General features: G+C 40.5%; 1 protein-coding gene across 7 annotated transcripts in view; it reads right to left on the bottom strand.

Annotated features, from left to right (window-relative positions):
- Positions 1–22918, bottom strand: part of ESRRG (estrogen related receptor gamma) — a 533318-nt gene that overhangs the window by 275960 nt on the left and 234440 nt on the right. Inside the window, exon 1 of one of the 7 annotated variants that reach the window (XM_043543648.1) lies at positions 4068–4396. The exons of the other annotated variants lie outside the window; for them this stretch is intronic. Coding sequence (XP_043399583.1) covers positions 4068–4102 — 35 coding nt within the window. The 5' untranslated portion in view covers positions 4103–4396. Of the gene's footprint in view, positions 1–4067; positions 4397–22918 lie in introns of those variants that run through there. 7 annotated transcript variants of the gene reach the window in all.

The following is a 22918-nucleotide window of genomic DNA, read 5'->3' as shown; positions in this document are numbered from 1 at the left end:
CAAATAGATAGTCACGTTTCTAAGGCTGCACTTGAGAGTGTTTTATTAGTTTCTAAGTGCCTCCCTTTGGGCTTACAAACACATAAGAAACTCCCTAGTTATTGCCTTATCTACAATTACAATGATCACCTTCCTGCCCCAGACTAATACAATCTGAGACACACATACATTTCTGCTGAGAAATCAGCCTCCCAATGGATAATCCGAAAGATTATTCTATTGTCTTGGACAATATTTTCAAAAAATTGCACATACTCCAAATAGGTCATATATCATGCATCCTCTCAGCTGGACACCGTCAAATCAGGTTTACTATCACAAAGGATTGTATTAAAGAATGAAACACTAAGGATTTCTGCATTTTGTGGCATGGCCATTGTTCATTTTTAGCCATTGAATACTGCCATGACAGACCACGTCAATGCAAGTAGGTGACAGCCAAAACCTGGTGCGTGAGACACATCTTTCAGTTCCAAAACAAGTATACCTCATTCCTCATAATCCTGCAAATCCCTTCTCAAATTGTGGATAAGGCTGTGGGAGTGGGAAATTTCCTTCTGGCTTTGTTCTTTCATGTGCAGTGTTCATAAAATACTTAAAGCAACCCAACTGAAGCAGCCTTTGCTTGTCTCTAAATATTGCAGTTTCAAAGGAAGCTGGTAAATTATTATTCAGCTACATTTTGGAGTTCATTTAGGTGCACTGAAATTTCATAGTGGTAGTCTGAGTGATAGGGCTGTCATTAATGTATATTTATTTGGTTCTTCAGACTTCAATTAGTTGAGTGCTTACAGAATAGTAGACACAACAGGAATAGTTCATTATGGTATTCATGCCCCTCATGAGCCAAATGCTTCTGCCATCTGAAATGAAGAAGACATGGCTGTCTGGAATAGAGATGGACCCAAACCATGAAGTCTGGATATAAATCACAACTTTCCCAGAGTTCACGGGTTTTCAGATCTGACCATATACATCTTAAAAGAAGAGAAGGGGTGGGAGGGTCAGGAAAGAGGAAGGGTTAGCTGCAAAGAGTTTGGATCTAGTATTCTGGTACTGGCCTATCTCTAACCTGAGGTAAAAGCACAACTGGAGAATATAAGCTTCAGTGTTCAGCCTACGAAAACCTTATGTTCTTTTTTAAAGCCAAGGACATGTTGATCCAAGAGTAGAATTTCAACCTTTGAACTGACAAAATATGGCTCTTCTGTTAGATAAATACATTTTTTTAGTATTTTAGGGCAACACCTGATGTCTGCTCAAGCATCTTGCTAGTACTGTTAAAAAATATGCATTTGAGAGTGTGAACTATGAGTGATAAAATATAGGTCTAGGCACAATTGCTGAAGAAAATAGCTTTTGAAATTCTCTGATACTGTAAGTTATAATTGGGTTTTAATGCATAAAACGGCTGAGTAATTTAAATGTTTGGAAAAGAAAACAGTCCTTCCCAGAGTTTATGAAGTGGTAAGCCTATTTCTTATAACGATTAACTGTGAATCATCATTCCAAACATGAGCATCTACTAACATATGCTCCATACAACTGATGCTGTACAGTGACAGTTTTACCAAATTAACATGTAAGGGCCCAATTCTGATCTAAATCTGTTTTTTTACACTGGTGCAACTGCACTGATTTTTGTGGAATTACTCACAACTCACACTGGTAAACAGCAAATGATATCAGAACTAGGCCCTTGTTCCCGTCAGCCCTTAACGCATCTGGGGAATGAAAATAGAAATGTATATATAGATGGAGTGAGCAAGTATATATCACAACATTCCCACTGGAGATTGAAAGCAAAAAGAAAATCGATAGTATCAGAAAAATAATATAATAGTCATTAATAAAAATGTTGTAAGTAGCAAATACATATTAAAAGGAGAGTGAGATGAAGTAGGTACATGACATAAAGTGTGCCTTTGGGTAATAGTAACATCCCAAATGACACAGAATTCTAAAGCACACATATAACATGAAGGTAACAAAAGATACTATAACAGACTTTAGAATACACTTCAAGCAAGCAACAAAATCCAATTATTTGGAAAGCTCTCCAAGATCCTGCGACTTTGCGTGCACTTACGGAAAGAGAAGTGAGAAATTAAAAAGGAGAAGAAAAGTTCAGAATAGATGGGTTGAGAGAGAAAAAGAAGGGCAAAGATAAAGAGAGAGTGGGACAAAAAAAAAACAGAGATCTTAATTTGTATGTATTTATACTGCAGCCATCAACCAGGTATTGGAACATCTTACAAAATTGCAAAGATGCACATGCAGTTTTAACATCCTGCATTTCTGGGTCTCTCCTTCTTTTAAAAAAATAAATGGCAATTTTTGTTTTTTAAACTTTAAATGGCTTATTATTTATGATTATATTCATTATTGTGAGAGGTTAAGAGATGAGACTTGCATTTTATGGGGAAGATGTTTCAGATTTGAGGAAGGGAATTCCACAAACATGGGTCAGCGTCTGAAAAATCTCCATCTCCCGCACTAATGTGTCTCAGCTTTGTAGGCAACAGTCCCATTGTGCCTGCAAATAGACCTATTGTGGTATATGATGGTCACAGAGAGGAAGAGATCGTAAACCGGCACCCAGGGATTCCTGGGTTAAAAGACTAGGATCAGAACCTTCTCTTCTATCCAGTATTCAATGACAAACTGACAGAGAAGCTAAGAAAAAAAGATTTCATAAATCATGACAAGGGCCCCAAAATTTATGTTTACATAGCACCTTGCTATCATAGGTCCCAATCTTGCGACTGGAGTTACACAGATAGACACCCCTCACTGATGCCCACCCAGGACCCCAATTAAATTCATAACAGTTCTGTGCAACTGCAGGGGTCAGCTCATGCAGAGCAGCTTCCAAAACAGGGATCACAGCCAACTTAATTCACAGCCTCTTGTTAGGTTCTTCCCTGCTACATAATCTCCTTCAGTGCAGGTATATACCCTCTTCAGGCATTCTTAAGCATGTGAATTAAGTCCACATGAGCAAGAAAATATAGTTTAGTAGGATGGAAACTCTCTCCTTAGCTTATGTTGGTATGGAAGGTAACCTCTGAATAGGAGGTGGTCTTATGTGATATGTGATGGACTTTACAGGTGGGATAAACACAGAATTTCAGCTGTGCTCTGAATTTCTCTATATTTGTGGGTTTAAATCAGACACTAAGCATTAGCTTAATGCAGGCTGGATAGTTCGAGGTTTTTCCCCTCCATTTGTTTGTTTGAGAATTAATAAAAACAGATCACCAAAGGTACTGCAGAAATGGAGGCCAATTTACCTGATTCTTTGTAGAGTAGCTAAAGGACATAAAATTATTGTTTTTCTTTACTGCCAGCTCTGTTCTAAACATTATGTTGTCAGAACTGTCTTCATTCCCATAAAACCCTACATGTGAACATCCCTATTGTAGCATTTTCGTATTCTAACTACTTGTCTAAGCACAATTACTTATCCAGTTAAAAAGAACCTCAATGTTCTTCAAAGTGACATTAAAGTATGAGATCATTTTTTTGTTTTGAAGACATTTCCTTTTACAAAAGCCAACTTATTGGGCAACCAAATATTTTAGCTTTTAGGGCCTGATCCAAAACACATCAACTCTAACGAATCAGGGCCATAACAGATAACTCCCCTTACAATGCATTGTGATACCTCCTTGGTAACTTCTAGGACTTCAGTCAATAACCACGGGTTGGTAGGCTCAGGGTTTACAACAGTAATTTCTGGTCTTAATGTTTCTTCTATATAACTTACTGCAAGATTAAAACATCTACAAGTGTGTGATTAGTGACTACATTTTTTTGACCAGGGCTGATAACCAAAACACATGATCTGAACACCCCAAACTCTTAGGAAGTTCATCATCTGAATCCAGATGTAAACACATTAATATTTGTATGTTTCTATGAAGCAATATATTTGAGAGAAGGAGGCAAAGTAAATGTTCCTGGTTCTAATCATCGCACCCCCACCACCCCCCAGTTGCTCATTTGTGCATGTTTCACCAGACACTTGCAGGCCAGAGGGAAATGACTCCCCTTCATGAACTCACCATCCTTTTCTAGTCACATTCACTATGCATTGCATTAGAAAAGATCGGAACGGTGTTTAAATATTTTGGCGGGTTTTGTTATGGCCAGATCGCTCACTTCCTCTGGGACACACAAAGCCTCCTCTGGCAATGAAACAGCCAAAATGTCAGCAAATCCTATAGAACAGAAAACGGTCTGTCAATGTAAGGCCTACATGAATCTCCATTAAAAAAAAAAAAAAAAAAAAAGCAACATCCACTTTTTATTAACATTTTTTTCACTCTCTAGAAACTTTTTAACAGCATTACAATGTATTCATCACAAGGTGCTATTAGAGCTCAGCTCACTTAAAGTGTTACCAATTCATGGACAGATTAGAGGGCACATTAATAACATAGTTAATATGAAGTGTTTAGAGCCTTTACATCGGTGACAAATACGACTCAACCAAATTTCCTGACCATTGAGGCCACGAAGGAACAATTTGGTAGATTTCATCAACAGTTCTAATTATGTTCCTGTCAAGTCGAGAACAAAGTAATCCATAACTGGGGGGCTGCTCAGAGACAGTGGCACACAAGAGTAATTTATGCCCAAGACACAGGGCCCTTTCTGTAGTTAGTGTGCACAACACTTGACTAACAAGTGGGTTCAAAAAGGAATTTATTAGGGAAAACACAGCCCTCTAGCTCTGAGTGGCTTGTCAGGTGTAAGCTTATGAGGAGTTATGAGGTAAAGACTTCTAGTAAGTCTTGTTTATACAAGCATCTGGAGTTCATGCTCTCCACAGCCTCTGTAACTGCATGTTGTAAGTTGTAGGATTTCAGCCCCGGACTTTTCCTTGACTGCTCATATAGTTAAAGCCACCTCTCTGTAGAGGGATTGTGAGAGAGTTTAAATACGACAAAAGAATCGATAAATATGATGGTGAAGTGAAGATTCCACCTACATGTTATTTTCTTTTAAAAGAACATTTCAATCTTTAGGATGTCGTCAACAACATCGCAGAGGCTAAATATTGTAGAGACCCTTTTATGATTCTGTAATTAATAGACTAATGAAACATGCAAAGGAATTATTAGTAACAGTAAACTAAAATGTCACAATATAGTGTGCATGTTTCATGCTGCTGAACTAGAGACAGACTGAGAAAAAGAAGGGGGAGAAAAGAAGGGGGAGAAGCTGTCATGTAATTTTGAGTCATTTTCCACTGTGATCTATATTGGGATGCAGCTTCCATTCTTTCAAACAGGGTAATTTTATATATGACATTCTTGTTACTTTTAGCAAAAAGGCAAAAATGCCTCCCTAGTGCTAGGAAACGGATTAAGGCTAGAAACACACAATCAGAGTTGGCGATCTTTATTTTTACTAACAACTTATTGCTAACAAAGCAATATTTTTTAAAATTAAAATTAAGAGCAATACTTGAAAGTTTAGGGGAAACCAAAACTAAGAGCATTCGCAAAAAAAACACATTAAAAAAAATCCTTGCATAACTATCTAATTCACAATGATTTCTGCTTAGTGAATCTTAAAACAGAGCTCTCTATAGGCCGCTATGAGTGTGCTTTGTGGCCACCAGTTTTATGTCTTTATTTAAAAAGAGAGGAAAACATTCAAAGCTTCAAAAACTTTGTCATATTATAGCCTCCTCTTTGACAGTGGAATAAATAGACAGCTGCCAATCTGATCAGAGAAACAATGCCGTTTAATGGCCTGAACACAGGCCTAGGAACCGCACAGTTCTAATCCTACTCCAGACACTAACTCAGTATGTGGCCTTGGGAAAGTCACTTGCTGTCTCAATTTCTCCATCTGTAAAATGGGGATAACAATACTTTTCCTGCCTGCCAGGGGTGCTGCAAATATTCAAGCTTTGGTCCAATTGTGTTAATATGCAGAAATGTGAATTGATACAAGGTCTTTGGCTTGGCAGACATGTTGTCCACCCTGTCTACTGAATTTTCTGTGCTACTTCAATACTATCTCCTCAATACTAGTAAAATTTTGGCACAAGATAAGAACAGTGATATCTGTGAAACATTAAAAAAAAAAAAAGCACTCTGTTATCTAGCCTGGACCCATACTTTCTTCCACTGTTAGTTTTGGGCAATTTCCCAGCAGCTGCTAAATATAACACTACTGGTCTCTTAAACCAGAAAAGGGGGTTGAATTATTATTTTCACTTATTCAGCACTTTCCATTAGAGAATGTCAAAGTGCTTTATAAACATTAGGGCCTTAAGCCTCACAATAAAAACTCATGAGGCAGGGGAGAAGTTTAACTATATCGGACTGAAGGATGACCACTCTGTTCCACAGGAACATTTGAGGTTCTGGGATTTGTTTTCGCTCCACACGGAAACAAAAATGAAGCCTTTCAAATGTTTTCATGAAAAAAAGGTGTGTGTCAAAATGCCTGCTTTCAAACTGAAAAGCTAACGTTTTCGATTTGGGAAGATGCATCCAAATGTCCCAGTGTGAGACAGAGGATGTGGGAAGCCTGGTGTTAGGGCATTGGTCTCTGTTGTGGGGGACCCAAATTCAAGGTCCTGCTGTAACACAGAGATTTTAATCCCAGCTCACTCTGATTCAGGCAGAGCAGGAACATGAACCTCTGTCGCCCTAACCACCAGGCTATAGTGTGTGAATGTTAGGGCTTGTCTACATTCCCCGCTGGATCGACAGGCAGCGATCAATCCAGTGGGGGTAGATTTAACGTGTCTAGTCTAGACATGATAAATTGACCGCCGAGCGCTCTCCCGTTGACCCCAGAACTCCACCAGGGCGAGAGGCGCAGGAGGAGTCGACGGAAGAGCCTCAGCTCCCTAGTGTAGACCAGGCCTGAGTCACTTGGTCTCACATCCCACTTTCTCATCTCCCCCTGACCCATCAAGACACACACACACACACACACTCTCTCTCTCTCTAGCCCCGTTTCGAAAATGTCTTAGTTGAAACTGAAACATCTCAGCTAAACATTTTGCCTTTGTTAAAATTTCATTTCAACTGAAAATGTTCCAACGGGCTCCAACTTTAACCAGATGGGGAAACAGAGGAAAAGTGATGTTAAATCACACAGGATTCTGAAGCACAGCCATGAGCCACACTCAGATTGTAGAGGTCCCCAGCCTTGTGCTTTAGTGACAAGACCTCCCCCCCGGCCTGCCTCTCCCAGGGAACCTTCATGCTGCCTCGTGCTTACGTTATAAAACACATTTTAACGAATGTGTGGCAGAAGCATGATGATCCCATGAAGTTTCAAACATCTAATACCTTGTGAATGAGAGCCAGAAAACTCATTTAGTGCTTTATCAAATCTCTAGTTTGTACATAGAGCATAAACTGGCTACATTTGCTAATAGGGCAGATTGAGCCATCCCATATATTATGAAAACTCATCAAAGTCTGCTGGAGGACATAGCTACAGCCACTCATTATCCTTTTCATTAGCTCCCTCACTAGTACCTCTCCCGATATATTTTCCTGTAATACAACTGTCTTGATTTAGCAGAGAAATCAGCAATTTGGAACATTACAGCAGTTAGAGAGAGATAACAGGACTAGACCCATAATGGTATCCTGCCTCCCCATTCAATCTACTGTTATTGGGTGCAAACTGAAGCCTGCAGTGATCCATTGCTGGGCCTCAGAGATTCATACCATTAATTAGATCCATATTTTTGGAGCTTTATTCATTCATATTATTTCCCCAAAATGTATTAAATACATGATGGGGGCAAGGAGAAAACAAAGACTTATAGGAACTCCTTCAAATTTACACCATGGTGTGTTTTTCAGACAAATGATAGCTTATAAAATGACAACATATAATTTAGTAACCAGAAAAACTGGAATTTTGGAATTAGCTTAGTTGTAACAATACAAGTGCAAACATCATTATAAGTTTAGATGCTGTACAGTCCTATTACTGAATATGTGGTATTTATTGTCCTATCTGGGACACTGTACAATTTTTGGTTATAATCTTGAGGAACAGTGTTCTATGTGTCTGGAATCACACATCCTATATGCCTGGCTCCTCCATAGGTGCTGACTCCGTGGGTGCTCTGGGGCTGCAGCACCCACTGAAAAAAAACAGTGGGTGCTCAGCACCCACCAGCAGCCCCAAGGATCAGTGCCTCCCCCCAGAGCCTCCTGCCTGCTGGCAGCCATGCTGATCAGCTCCTCCTCATTCATCTCCTTGCCTCCCGCCTGCCATGGATCAGCTGTTCGGCGGCGTGCGGGAGGCACCAGGGGGAAGGAGCCAGGGCAGGAAGAGGTGGGGAGTGGGCAGGAAGAGGCAGGGTGGGGGTGGGGCTGGGGTGGAACAGGGATGGGAAGAGGAAGGGCGTGGGTGGGGGTTGGAAGAAGTGATGGAGTGGGGGCAGGGCCTGGGGTGGAGCGGGGGTCGAGCACCCCCCGGGATCTGAGTAAATCAGTGCCTATGTGTGTGTCTGATATCACATGACATAATTCTGTCACATTTTTACTATTCTTTGCACTTTTCCCTGCCCCCCACAGTTCCACGTACAATATTCCTTGTGGAATCCACTGCATAACTGGCTAGGGACGTGACCAGGTTTATTCATCTTCCTCCAAAGTGTCAGGTACTAGCCATTACCAAAATGGAGGATGCCAGAACTGATCCACTGCGGCAAATCCTATGTTCCTATTACCAAATTTCCCTCAGTAAGGTTTGATACAGACATGGGTCACATAACAGAGCCTCCTATGCCTCATACAGATTTGGATACCATGAAGAGCTATTGTACACAGGACAGTTGCTGATCTGTTATCCTCATTTTGTGACCTGTAGTACCAGTTACCAATAGGGGCAATTCCAGGTCCTGATAGATAGGGCTATAAAACTCCAAAATAACGCCAGGATGTATCATCTTTCAAAGAAGATGTACATCAAACCACAGCCATTCAATGGACTTGTGCAGGGGGAGGAACATCTACCTTTGTAGATGTAATTGTACTAGATTATAAAATACAATTGCATCGCTAGTAATATTCCAGGCACTTCTCATTTAATTCTGTGGCCTCACTGATTATAGTATAATCTGGTTTTTAGCACTATCTGTCAAAATTTTTCTCATTACTTTGAAGTGATGCATAAGACAGCCATACCTACTTTCTCAGGTAGGATGGTCACTTGTTAATTCTGATCACAAATCTCTTTCAATACCGACACCAATAATAATAAATGTTGGGGATCATTGGTAGGTTTTGCATGGGGATTCCAGAGCTCACTAAATCACATTAATGACCAATTCCTTTTGATTGGAAAAATATTCAAAAAACTGCTCAATTCCCATTTGGTGGTTTAGCACCACAAATTCCAGCAGCCAAGGAAGGTAGCTTTCTGTTGGTTAAAACTTCCAACAAGTAAAATTCAATATGGAGGGAATAAAATAATAAAGAAATTAAAGTGCTCTCTCACCAGTGAGTTAATATCCAGCAGCTGTAAGTCATTGAATTTAACTACACATCTTTTGAGGGGGGGGTTCTGTTTTTATTTCTGAAATCACAGGAACTACCCAGCCTAGCAAGACTGTAATCACTCAGCAGGAACCTGGCACAAGCACAATACAACCACCAGCCAGGTGGCAGGAAAATGAAGGAAATCTCTCTCTCCCTCCCTCTATGTTGTTTAAAAGGGGCTCGGCGTGAATGAATCTTCCCGGTAGTCACCAACAATTTCTTATTCTTTCCGAGCAACCATCAATTTCAGCATCAAGTGGTTCAGTAGATCTACAACTGGTAGTGGCAGCAGAGTAAGCCCAGCATGCAAACATTTTGGCTAATTTAAAACCCTTGTGCTGCCGAATCAAACATGACAAGACAACAGTAAAAAGAGAGGCTATTATCCCAAATGAAAGCTGGCGGATAGCTGAAATTGGTTTGAGTGGCAGAGACAAAAGATGCGGAAGGAGCAGGGACAACCGAGAATGATAATCCCAGATAACACACACACACACACACACACACACACGCACGAATCATCACAAGGAGGGAAAAGGTAACATTTCCAAGTTCTACAGCCAGGCAGACAAAATGCACTTAAAAGGGATACAAAATAAATTGATACATGACAAAACATTTGCCCCATGGGTAAAGAGATACTTAACTTACAAGAGATGTAACCCTTTTGATAGAAAACCGAACACTCAGAATACTAAAGCTGTCATTTCCTACCTGAATTAATGTCCTGCTGCCCAACGTTCATTACCATAAGGTGAGGAGTCAGAAGCACTGATTTAGGATACAGTAGCCTTAAATTGAAAATAAGATGTTGTGGGCTATTTTTGAATGCCCACTAAATCCACATAGCTCACCAAGTTCCCAGATCTCAAAGAGCTGGGTGGGAGGGAAAGTGGAGAGCAAGGGAATTAATTTGGAAAGGCATTTGGAAAACCACAAGCAGACTGATGATGTTCAGAGCCACAAACCCCGGCGATGGCTTACAGCACACAGAATGATGACCTATGGGATCACTGGAGAGCAAGCGAGTTGTCTTTTGCAAGATTAACAATTTAAAAGTGCTGAAATTAATTTTGTTTAATAGCTGTGGGTGCAGACTCCTTACAAAGTAGGTTGCAAGGTCAGCAAGCCTCCTAAAGCCTTTTAAAATGCAGCTTTTTATAGGAACAGTAGATTTAGGGTGGCTCAGGGCTTAACGACCTGAAAAGCAGAAAAAGTGTAAAAGGTCAGCTCCTACTGCTTCCCAGATCTTGGGTGAACATATTTGTTTGGTCACATTCTATGACACACATTTACTGATCCATTCAAGACTATTTTAGCATATATGGGTTTCAAATGGTAAGGGAGGTGACAAGGAGACAGTGTGAGAGATGACACATAAAAGAAGTAATAAAACCAGACACAAGAAGCAGACTAACCAGTATCTAGCCGGTTCCTCTGCATCAAACAGGAATGTGCTTACTTGCACTGGATGGGAGGGAGCAAAGGGTAGGATGAGGGAAGACAAGGGAGGGAGAAAGGGAATACTCACTTCCTTTTCATCTTTCAAAAGTAGTTCATTCATGATTCACATCAGCCTGCTTCTATGAGACTGGTACGGCATAAATCGCTGCACTATACAAAGTGTTTAAAGCAACAGCTGGACTTAACACTGAAGCCAAACTCAGCCATTTCAAACATACTTGCTCAGCTTCACACACATCTGACCCCACATATGTATGTGCCACCACTCAGAGAAAGAACGAAAACATACAATATATAACTCTAATATATAAACATTATAGGCCTACATTTTTGAGCACAGCATCCAGCAAACCACAGAAGGAGAGCTCAAACTGGGTGCAACTGCAGGCACTAATAATTGTGCCTGTGATTTTGCACCCATTGGAGGCCAGGCGTTTGGGATGGCTGCATTCCTCATTCAGCATTGTCTTGCAAATTATTCCACAGAGAGCCAAGTTATGTAAAAACATGGGCATAAGAATTCGAGCAAGATTCCTACTGCACAAAAGTGTGTGTCCTCAGTGTAACAACTGCCACTAAATCCATCTGAAAAGGGATCTAACAGGATGGAAGCACTCAGCTGTCTGTACTGGACAGCCACAAACATGTCTCCTCTACACAGTGTGGCAAGCCAGGTGAGAATCTGATCTAACAAGATGGATACAGCGTGGCAGGCCTGGCTTCATCATGCAATCATGTCTTAACCTTTCCTCCAACATGAAGGGGAAGGCAGAGCTTGCTCTTCAGAAGAAAAGAAAAAGATATGAAATGTTGGGCCTCTAATCTGAAAGCTTTTTGATACACATAGTATGTCCTGGAACACCCAGGCTTATAGAGTAAAGAAACCACTCTGACCTTAAACTTAAAAGGTAAGTGGGAATGTTTTTGGTGTAAGAGAGATGCAGGCATTAGAAAAAGGTGTTGTAGCATACAATGAGAATGAGCTGTGATGGTTTCTTTAGACTGAAGAGGCCATTTCCTGACAATGAGGTAACTTGCTGATCTTTAGAGAGGACGGAATTAATTCTGCTGCAAGCTTCTGTCTGACAGTGGCCGGAGCAGATGCACCATCCATTTTTCTCTACCTGTCCCAGGGGGAGTTAGAACAAAGGAAAACAAGACTCAAAGAAATACTGAAGACTCCACAAGGAAATCATTTTCGATACATATTCAGACTGCCACAGAACACCATGTGCTGTTAATGGACATATGCTTCTGTATACAACATTTTTGCTCTCTTTTTGTCTCAAAGTTGAATTCATATCCTCACACAGCAGTTCAAGGAAACCCCAGTTCACAGTTCAGCAAGGCACTGCTTAAAAGGCAAGCCTGATTCAGGTCCTTAGGGCATTTCATCCATCCTGTGTGTGGATGGCATTCACCACCAAGGGACCCCATTAGGAAGGAAGGGCAAACTGAAATCCTAACCCAAAGCAGTCTGAAATGGAGTACCAGCATACTGGTATAGCAGCGATGGATGAGATTCCATTTGTCTTCAAAAGCATGGGAAGCCAATATATCTACTTCATCACAAACTCAACTTTACTTTCCAACCTTGTAGTGTACTTAAAGCAAAAAACGTAAATCAGCTTTCTATCTGGAGATGCAGCAGAAGGGAAATGTCACCCAAGACTCCAATTAAATAGATTGTAAGTGACACACTTACAATGCAACCCCATGCCACAGACCACCCTGAGGTACACTGGCTGTGTGTAAAATCAGTTGTCCAGGAAGGCATTGCCACAAGCTACAAAACGTTTCCTTTCACCTCCATACAGTGGAATAATACTCAAAAGCTTCTTATTCTAGTGCAAAACCTGCTGGTCAATGCTGCTTCTATACAAGTGTTACAAATATTAAAGGTTTAGCTTCTCCTTTATTGTCATACCGCAGATACATTAGCTATTTAACTGGCCCGATCACTGCACTGCTATAAGGGCAATGTTTTGTTTCTTGCTCTTGAGCTGGTTTTGAGAGAGATGTTCTAGATCTGGAGGAACTGGGTCAAATTCAGTCCTGGTGTAAAGTTGAAGCCACAGCTTTATTGGCTTCAAAGCGAACAGGAGGACCTCAGCCTCATGTTGACCAGTGCAAGATGTATGATGAATAAATCCTTAAAGATCTATGATCTTATTATCAAGAAGTCACCTGGTCTGGATCCCAGAAACCTGGCTGGCTGGTGATGCAGGCCTGGGGTTGGCTTATCTCATTCCCTGTTTCCCCTGCTCCCCATCACTTACCACAAACCCAGAAGTACATATCTGATGTAACACAGCCATTCTATTTCTTTCTGGGGTTAAATGCAGAAAACACACACTCAGATCAAAATTCTTTGATTGCATTCACCAAATCTGCATGTCCAGAGAGCTGACTAACCTGGGCATTAACACTATCAAACCTCAGACACTAAGGTTTCCCAGCTCACAGTAACACTATCTAACATATGATAAACCCACATGACTCTTGTAGATAGCCCCAAGCCTCCTATCTTATCAGAGGCATCATCTGAATGATTGTTGAAGCTATCTAAACTCTCCATCTTAGATTTCTCACAGGTAATCTCTGTACCACCTACCTTATTCATTGGACTGAACGTAAACCTAAGAAATGCAAGAACCGTTCTCCTCAGCTGGCCAACCCACTTCCTCCTCCAGGTGGAAATCTCTCTACTGCAAGAGAGGAAAAAGCCACCTCCATAGTCTGGCCAGAAAACTCTTGGACCTTGCCAAATTCCAAAAAAATTTACTTACAGAAAACTCTGCCCAACCTAGAGGCCAAAAAGCAGACAGAAAAAAAGCAGGAAGGAATGAAATTCGAACCTCAGTGGCAGAAAAGGAGGTCTGATACTGACAGACTCAGACACAGATAATGCTGCCATAATGGAGGTAAAAAGGACCTACTTCTCCTCTGCCATGGAAACAGCAAAAACGTGCCCTATAGAACTCTTCTGGACCACTCTTCTGGAGAGAGTTCCTCAGAACATCTGTCTACCTCACAGAAATTACCACCACAACTGGGACTAGTGAGCAACCTTGCTGGCAGCCCCAGGAAAGATGCCAAGGACTGACAAGGCACGGATCCTGAATGAACCCCTTACCCTTAGTCTCTACTTTTGAAAAAAACAGTCACCATTAAGTGTCAAACATGGCAGCACCCCACAAACTTGTTTTAAAAATGGTTGTCCCAATGGTGTTATCAGGGTCAAATGTACTCAGCATTCATTGTGGCAAAGCACTCAGGGCACCCTGCTACTTCTACTGGGTATCTAACAACCTTTGCTGCAATGGACTTTGGACTCAGTTGACTACGTCCACGCAAGTGGGAAAAATGCTTTCAACATCTGACGGGGGGGGAGGACTGGGAAGAGGACTGATGGTCTTGACATCCAAGATTGAACCCAGCAGAATATTCAGAGAAATCACATACTTACAAATGATCCCTCCAGGTCAGAGTGGAGGCATGTTGGTGAGGCAGTACAGGAAAGAATACACTGCCACAGCCTGTCTTGTACCCACTCTCAGGATAAAAGGCCTGATCCAAAGTGCACTGAAAATCAGTGTACGTCTTTTCATTAGCTTCAGTGGGCTTTGGATCTGGTCCAAATAGAGGATGTCCAAATCCACTGTTGTTACTTGGGCACCAACATTTACTAAATATATTCAGTAAATTAATCAAAGTGAGGAGTTTTATTAAAACTCCATTCATCAAACAGGTGTGAGAAGAGGAAGCAGCACCCCGACACACACAATCCTGAAAGAAATATACAGTCCAAGATGGAAACAGCAGAGTGAAGACTGGAAAAAAAAATGTAGATTTTCTTTTCTCTCAGGCAAAGACAGGAGCTAAAGGGGTTAGTGTCTGCAGGGACTGAAGCAACTCCATTACAACTGCAGGCAGTAAAACAAGTTGTCCCCCTTTCCCCTTTTTCATAAAGAGACAAAGAGTGAAGACTTTGGGAACTTGATTTTATTTGAGGAGCGAGACAATGTATCTCCAATAGTGTCTTACAAAATATTCCATCAGCCGAGGTATGAGGTAGGTCGGAGACAGACTAACTTTTCCAAGGTATTAAATTAAAAGATGTTGAATTAAGTTAAACACCCCACATTGAATTGACATTTCCCTTTTTTAATGCAAGCTAAGATTGATGAAAAATACCACTTATCTACATTAAGGGTCAAAATATCCAGCAAAAGAAGCCTCTGGTTCAACGCGTCAGAGCAAAGTCAGTCTTACATAATCCGAGGACCAGGACGCGGATCACATTCTGATGATCCAATTAATGGTGGGATACTTTGCAATCAGCCAGGAAGCAAGGCCCCTAACAGATTGTGGGGCTGTAACATCAATTTCTTAAGTGCATTTAAAGGATTACAAATGTTAGTCCTGGCTTGAGATTGAAACACCTATTGAGGTGCTCTGAACCACATTACAGTAATTGGGTACCTGAATTAATGCCATTTCTTCTGATGGGTGAGTTGAAATACACTGGAATTAAGAGTTTCTTTTGCTGTATTTCACTTTCCGCTTTTTTCCCCCTCCTCAGAACATAAATCTGAGGCACAATATCTCCTTTTATCCAGAGTGCTTTAATTACAGCCCTGAGGCACCTGAGTACTGTCCTAATTTTACCTTCCCCATTGTTTGGGTGCATTTTACTTTTGTGCTTATTATCTTACTATGCAGAGATATTAAGATGAAACTGAAATTATTTTTCCTGAAAGAAAAAAAAATAGTACTGAGGGAGAAAGAGAGGGGGGAAAAAAAACCCTCTTCCCTCTCCGGTTCCCCCCTCCACTATGTAAACCTCTTTATGCATGCACCAGATACCATGTGCAGTGTTTTACACCTCTAGAGAGCTAGAACTAGGGCTGCCTCAATTAGTCTTCTATTCCTTCTGAGGTCAGTTCAAGTAAAGGTCTCAATCATATCAAACTGGAAAGAATGCTAACTATCTGGATATTTCAGACCATAAGGAGTTTGAGTTAAGGAGCTTTTTAAAACAAGCAGCTGGTTCCAGTGCATTCACCGAATATACAGCACAGAGCTGTCTGCACAGAGGCTGAACTCACACACACACCTGCTTCCATCCCCGTCCCCATTTGGAACAATTAAAATCTAACTATTTTAGGATATTGTTCCCAAGGTTTACGTTTGGACTTTTAAACGTGCGTCTGACTATGTTAAGTTACAATGTGTAGGGTACGACAGATGCATGTTCCCATCTTCTAGAATATGAGTTTTATAGTAAGCGCTAATCATTAGGAATCTGGACCATTTCTTTGCCCGCTTATACGGCATATATCAACATCAATAACCAAGTAGAGCTTTCCCTCTAGTAGGTAACTGTGAGGTATGTAATCATGTTATAAAGACCCCATGTTAAAAAAAGAGATGGGAGGAGAAGCAGTGTGGTATTATAAGCACTCCAAAGGCCATTGTTTATAATTAGAATGTCCAGATACAGCACATAAATACAAAGTCTGATGGTATCAAAGGCCATCAGATACTGTATTGTATTAGTGATCAATTATAAATTGTGATTCCATCATAACTTCTGGTTTAATTTAATTTTGCTTAAGATAACTGTAAACAGAAAAATATATATACAGTAGCTTTTTATCTTTATTCCCAGTTAAGAGGAAATCTTAGTCCATGCATAAGGGAGTTCAGGAAGCCCAATGATTTTAACTGCAATATGAATGAGACACATTCAGATTCTAAGAGACACATTCAGACTTGCAAGAAAAAGTAGTTTGCATAGTTGTCTCATTCCTTTTCTAAAGAATGAAAATAAATATTTTCTTTCCCATCAAATTAGAAATACTAGGGTTGGGAGAGACCTTTATGAGTCATCTAAGTATAACCTCTGTAGCAGCTGGATAGTTTTCAGTATTCCTTAGCATACATTTCTTACAGTGGGCATCCTTAGAATTTAGTGATACTACTTTAGAAAGCATCACTAAATCCTATTTTCTCTTCATAAACTATCCTTTTCATAGGAGATGTTTAATTAAAGGTTAGTAACTGCTTATCTGTAGAGGCCTTTTAGTGAAGTAGGGCATCAGGATGGGGAGGCGGCGGGGGGGAAGTGTCTTATAGACCTTACAAATCCAGATCCAAATTTCCTAGCAGTTTTTGACTCATTAGATTGCTCTGGTTGAAATGATTTACATACAGATAATTAAAGCGCAAACCCCAAGGACTAGTTAGCTGTTTAGCAGTGTATACATTTTATATAACCATTTCCATACATCTAGTTTTAAATTCATTAACAAAAATTAATTGCTACCCAGTGCTCTACATCGCACAGCATGTTGCTGCGATAGGCTTGCTAAATTACCCCTTTCTATCACTCCTCCAGTGATCTTATAGACAGTTAAACTTTGCAGTCCTGAAAATGTTGCCTACCAATTTGTGACAATGCTCATATTTACTATATTTACTATGAATCACTGCTTGCACTTCAGAAAATATTTGCCTCTGTTTTGTGTACTTCGGTAACGTTTCATTAGCAAGGAATAATAAAAGGCATGGGATTCCCCCGCCCCCATTCTTCCTTTAGAAAAGACAGTGTGATGCCCTAAAGACTCTACCTTTGAAGGTATTAACAATAAGAGCTTCAAAATGCCAGAAACAGTACATTTTACTAAACTCTCATTTAGGAACTGATCCAAAGCCCATTAAAGACACTGGGAGACTTCCTGCAGTCTTCAGTGGGCTTTGGATCAGACCCTTAGGTTTTTAAAGTGTTCACTGCACTTCATTGTACTGAATACAAATATGTTGCTATTTTATTCAGCATGAAGTTTCTAATGGTGATGCACTCCCAAGTGTTGGTGTTTTTCTTACAGCTTATTGCATGAAAAATAATGACCTTTCCTATAAACAAGTCCCAGAATTAGGTTAGTATTTTATAGGCACATTTGAATGAGTTCAGAATCTGGGGAGCGGGGGGGAGAGTTAAGTTGTCTCTTATTTTTAAACAACATTTAATAGGTAAAATAACAATAATCTCTGCTCACTCTTTCCATCAGATTTCACCAATATTTACAGTGTACACCTCAGGTTTGAAAAGAGCCAGGGAGAACTAATTCATTGTTTACACTTGGAATCCTAGGTGGCCCAGTCCCATAAGGGTAGTACAATGCACTGTATCTTTCTGTTCTTAGTACTTATCTTAATCTTAATAACTAGCCAGACAACTGACTCCAGAGTCCTGGGCTTATCGACTGGAATTCGTCACATGCACACAAGAGAAGACAAGAAATGCATTATATAACAATGCCATACAAATCATTATCTTTTAATATTTAAAAGTATGTATTCAAAGACTGATATGAAACCATTTTTGTTGAACTCAATTCCACTGGTTATTATTAAATTTGATAGCAAATGAACAAAAATACACTTGTTACATATTTATCTGCAAAAGAGTTTATTTGCAACAGATCAAAAGGCTTCTTCTTACTGCATTTTAGTTACTGCTATCAAAAACAATCTGTTTTTAAACATGCTTTGATATGAGAAGATTATTTTGAAAACAGGTTAATAAGAGAAAAAAAAACCCCATGTCTCTGAAGTACCGAGAAATACCCACAGCATGAATAAAAAGTCTATTGTATCCCCGTCATAAGGCTACAACATGATTTCTTCTGTTAAAGTTGATAGATATAAGCCGGAAAGCTATCGCGACTGTACCTACCATAATCTCAGATGATGACAAGGGTTAAAAATAGGATGTGGAACTTCGTTGCAGCTGCACAAAATGGCATCTTGTACAGCACTAAGTTCATGACATTTCTTAACGGGGAGCAAGGACTCCTCATTAACATGTCTAAAAACATTTCAGTTTGACGTCCTGGGTAAATAAAAATGTTGTGGGGTGCATTTAGCTTTACCTTATAACCTTTCTGAGCACATAAATGTAACTCTGACATTTCACCACTACATACAAAGGCACTATTACATCCATGAATTCAGGTATTTTAATGTTCAGTTCCAAGACATAAGCAGGGACTTTTGCCTGCGCATGCCAGGTAATGCACACATTTTCCAGCGCTGGTGCTGAGCCACAAATGGCAGAATCAGAGATTTGGTACAGGTCCATTCTAAAATACGCAAATGCATGTGCTAAACCAGAACTGTGCAAAACGTGTCTCTCTAATTATAAAAGAAACAGAAGTCATCCTCAATTCCTATTCAAAATGCAGCCTCGTACCTGCAGTACCTGTTCACTCAGACAGTGTCCATGTTCACAGCTGTCCAAAGGAATATTTTGAAAGATTTTCTGCTTCAAATAGATATCTATAAACTGGCAGTAGTCTGGGTTATACTTTGACATATCAGGGGTACAAGCAAAATTTTTCTAGGGGATTCAAAGCTTTCCCGCCCCTCCCCTCCTGCACCCAGCCCCACATTCCCCCCATACCCAGCCCCACGCTACCCCCACTGCCTCTGCACCCAGATCCGCACTCTCCTCCCTGCACCAAGCACCACTCACACACTCCTTCTGCTGCCCCACATTCAGCCCCATGCTCTTTTTCTCACACTGACCTGCACCCAGCTCAAAGCTCTTCCCCTTCACCCAACCCCCATGGTCTCCCTCCCTCACACCCAGATCTAAGCTCTTACCTGGTGAAGCGGTCAGGCTGAAGAGTACTATGCCCACCGGGGACAGGCAGTTCTGGGAATCCCAACCTCTGCCTCCTTTTGCATCCCAGCTTCTCCAAGAAGCACCAAAAACCCAGATCCAATCCTTCCACCCTCCTGGGCACTGGGAATTTCTTGTGCCCCCTGCTCTGCTTCTCTCTGGGGGGCTGGAGGTGCCCAGTCCCCATGGTCACCAGGACTGCAAAGATTGGGAGTCCAAGCAGGTGCACAGGGTTGCAGCGCCACTCAAATTTGGCCCAGCTGCCCCTCTGACCTAAGGTAGGGCGGCCAAGCCAAATCTGAGTGAGTGGTTTTGCGATCTGGAGCATGGGATCACATCACCATTCAATTTTGGCCCAGCTAGGCCACCTAGCCTCCCCACACCATTGTGCCCTGAGCCACAAAGAGTCACATGATATATTTCCTGTGTCCAGGACTGGCTGAGTCTATCCCATACAATCAGCCAGGTCATAAACCCTACTCAGCAGAAGCATTCTCACTTGGTTTCTCAGGCAATATGGATATGATTTAGCGCTGACAAAGTCAGGAAGAAATACATTCTTCAAGCACCTGTGTTTGATTGCATCCTGTAAATAGTGGCTTAGTGTGTTATTACCAGAACTGCACAAAAATAGGTGTTGATTTAAGACAACAATATTATGAGACATTTAAGTTGTTTCCATTTGATACATTTTTAAATAGGCCCATTTTTCAAGTTTTCTGAGGTCATTTTTACTAAAATTTTAATCAAACATTTTAACATGATTTTCTTTACCAAAAAACTTAGATTTTGTATGATGACGCAGTTTTCAATTAATGAAAAATTTCAATAATTTTTATAATTTTGGCAACTTTTTGGTAAACAAACAGCATGGAAGATTTCACCCCAAAATAGAAAACTTCAATAATGTTGAAATTTTTTTACAAAGTTTCATTTTTGGAAACATTTCTCAATTAAAAATCTTTTGGGGTAAAAATGCTTGACATGCCTTTTTAATCCCTCCATTTATCAGAAACTGCCTAAATATGGGTCACCGGGACTCATGCTAACTAGTACTAATAGCCCAATCATGGGACACCTTGAGTAGTAAGATATTACTCAACACCTTTTTTCAAAGACCAGTCTGGACACTCCCCAGATGGTTGTAGTTTAGCCTGGACTGATTCGAAGGGTAAACCCCAAACCTTTGTAGTCAATCAATCAAATAATGAGACGGAAAAAAAACCTGGGTAGACATATCCAATGTGAGCCAAGGTCACACAGCTAGCTGTATGTTCTGGCTCACATTAGTTTAGTCCACTTTCAGAAAGGTAAATTTCCCTCTGATCAGAATTATTTGTATTTATGCATCAGCAGAGATGCCTAGTCTGTGTATTTCTGGTGGAGTCTTCTGTATTTTTACTTTTGTAGTAACTATAGACTGGTTTTAGAAGGCGGGATTTGAGATCAGAGTTCTGCTGTGGCACCACAGCTAGGCCTAGCTCCTCTTCCAGTTTCAGTGAGAGGACCTTGCTAAAGGGTTGGTAATGAGATCTGACCACAAAAAAACTGGGCTTATTCACATGCATACCTTTTGATAAACCCCCCCATGTCTGTGAGCTCATAGAAACCAGTTCTTCCACAAAAACATATGAAACCACTTTGCCATCATCACACTTGTGAATTCAGCCTGTTTCACACCCAACTCCGAAGGAGCTGCAGTGTTAGCTATAAAAACTTGTTGCTGCAGATTCAGGCTTGCTAAAAGCGAGTAACAATGCCTTTCACTTTGTAAGAAACATGGTACTGTAAGGCTCCAGTTCTGTTTCACTTCTAATCAAAACTACTGAACAGTTCTATTAATTAATAAGTGCAAAATATTATGTGGCTGTTTCCTTCCAGCAATATCCATGTTATTTACTTACATTAATTCATTTAGTTAGCGTCACAACAGCCCTGTTAATACCTAGATAAATATTATTAGCCCCATATACAAATGGGGAAACTGAGTCTTAGAGAGAGTAAGATCACTTATGCACCTTGTTTGCAGAAAGTCCCAGACAAAGTCTATGGCAATGCCAGGAACAGAATGGAGATCTTCAGAACCCCAAGTGAGGGGGTGACTAGAATTTTGACAGGAAGCTTAATCCAGTTAATACCGGCCTTGAGAATTCTGAGAATTTCTGGTTGCATAAAAACTGAATATTCTACGCACATGGCAAACCTCAAACTAATGGTCACAGTCACCAATCTCCCTCCCATTCTTGCATGCTGTGCAGTTTCCTGTGTATAGAAAAGAATGTGCAGGTGCTACCACTTGCAGATGTGGGCTGGCTCCCTCTAATTCCAACCAGACCCACTTATAGGAGAAAGTATTGAGTACCTGGTAATAGATCAGACTGAGGAAGGGAAAGAGAAAGCAAAGGCTTACAAATCTAGTGAAAAAGAATATACAGATAAGTTGGATAATATACAGAGATGGGATCAAGCCACAATATTCAAACCTGGGTTGTGAATACCTAACATTTTAGGGTTGCTCAAATCCAGGGTTTCAGTTACATTCATTATAAAGATGGGGCCATTTTCAAAATTTGGATCTGAATCTATGTCTGGATTCCAAACACCCCTAATCTTTATGAGTGTTCAGACCCAGAGCTTTTGATTCGAGTCCGTATCTAGAAATTAAGAAGATACATGAAGAAGAAGGAAATAATATTGGTGAAATTGGATTTTGAAAAGAATTCTGAGAAATATGAGTTAGGGAAAAGGAAGTAGCCTTTGGTATAGCATCTTTTTATGCACAGGATCACACAGATGTATGCTGAGCCATTTGCACCACCTGCCACACAGATGTAATTAGAGGAAGGAAGAGTAAAAACTTCAGAGACACCTATGTTTAAATGCTAGTCACAAGGGAATACTGGATCCACTGGGAAAATACCTTGGAAACAGAGTCTGGGTTCTAAGAGACTGCGCAAGACTAGCAGTGAGGAAAAGCAGCAGATGCAACTAACGCAATTTCATAGGCCTGCAGACTAATTCAGGTTTCTTTTCTGTGATTGAGGAAGAAAAGGGTATTATGAAATGAACTGCTGGGAAAAGACAAATGGTATTAGATGAAATGATGACAAACTCAAAAAGAAAGTTCACAGCAAATCACACCCCTACTAAAAACTTTACAAATATGATACCTTATGTAAACAAAGGTTACAAATCACACTCCTTGGAACTAGGTGACCAGTTC

Source organism: Chelonia mydas, chromosome 3 (assembly GCF_015237465.2).
Source record: "Chelonia mydas isolate rCheMyd1 chromosome 3, rCheMyd1.pri.v2, whole genome shotgun sequence".
Lineage (NCBI taxonomy): Eukaryota > Metazoa > Chordata > Testudines > Cheloniidae > Chelonia > Chelonia mydas.
Note: the sequence above shows the minus strand (reverse complement) of the source record. Positions and strands in the feature narration are given on the sequence as shown.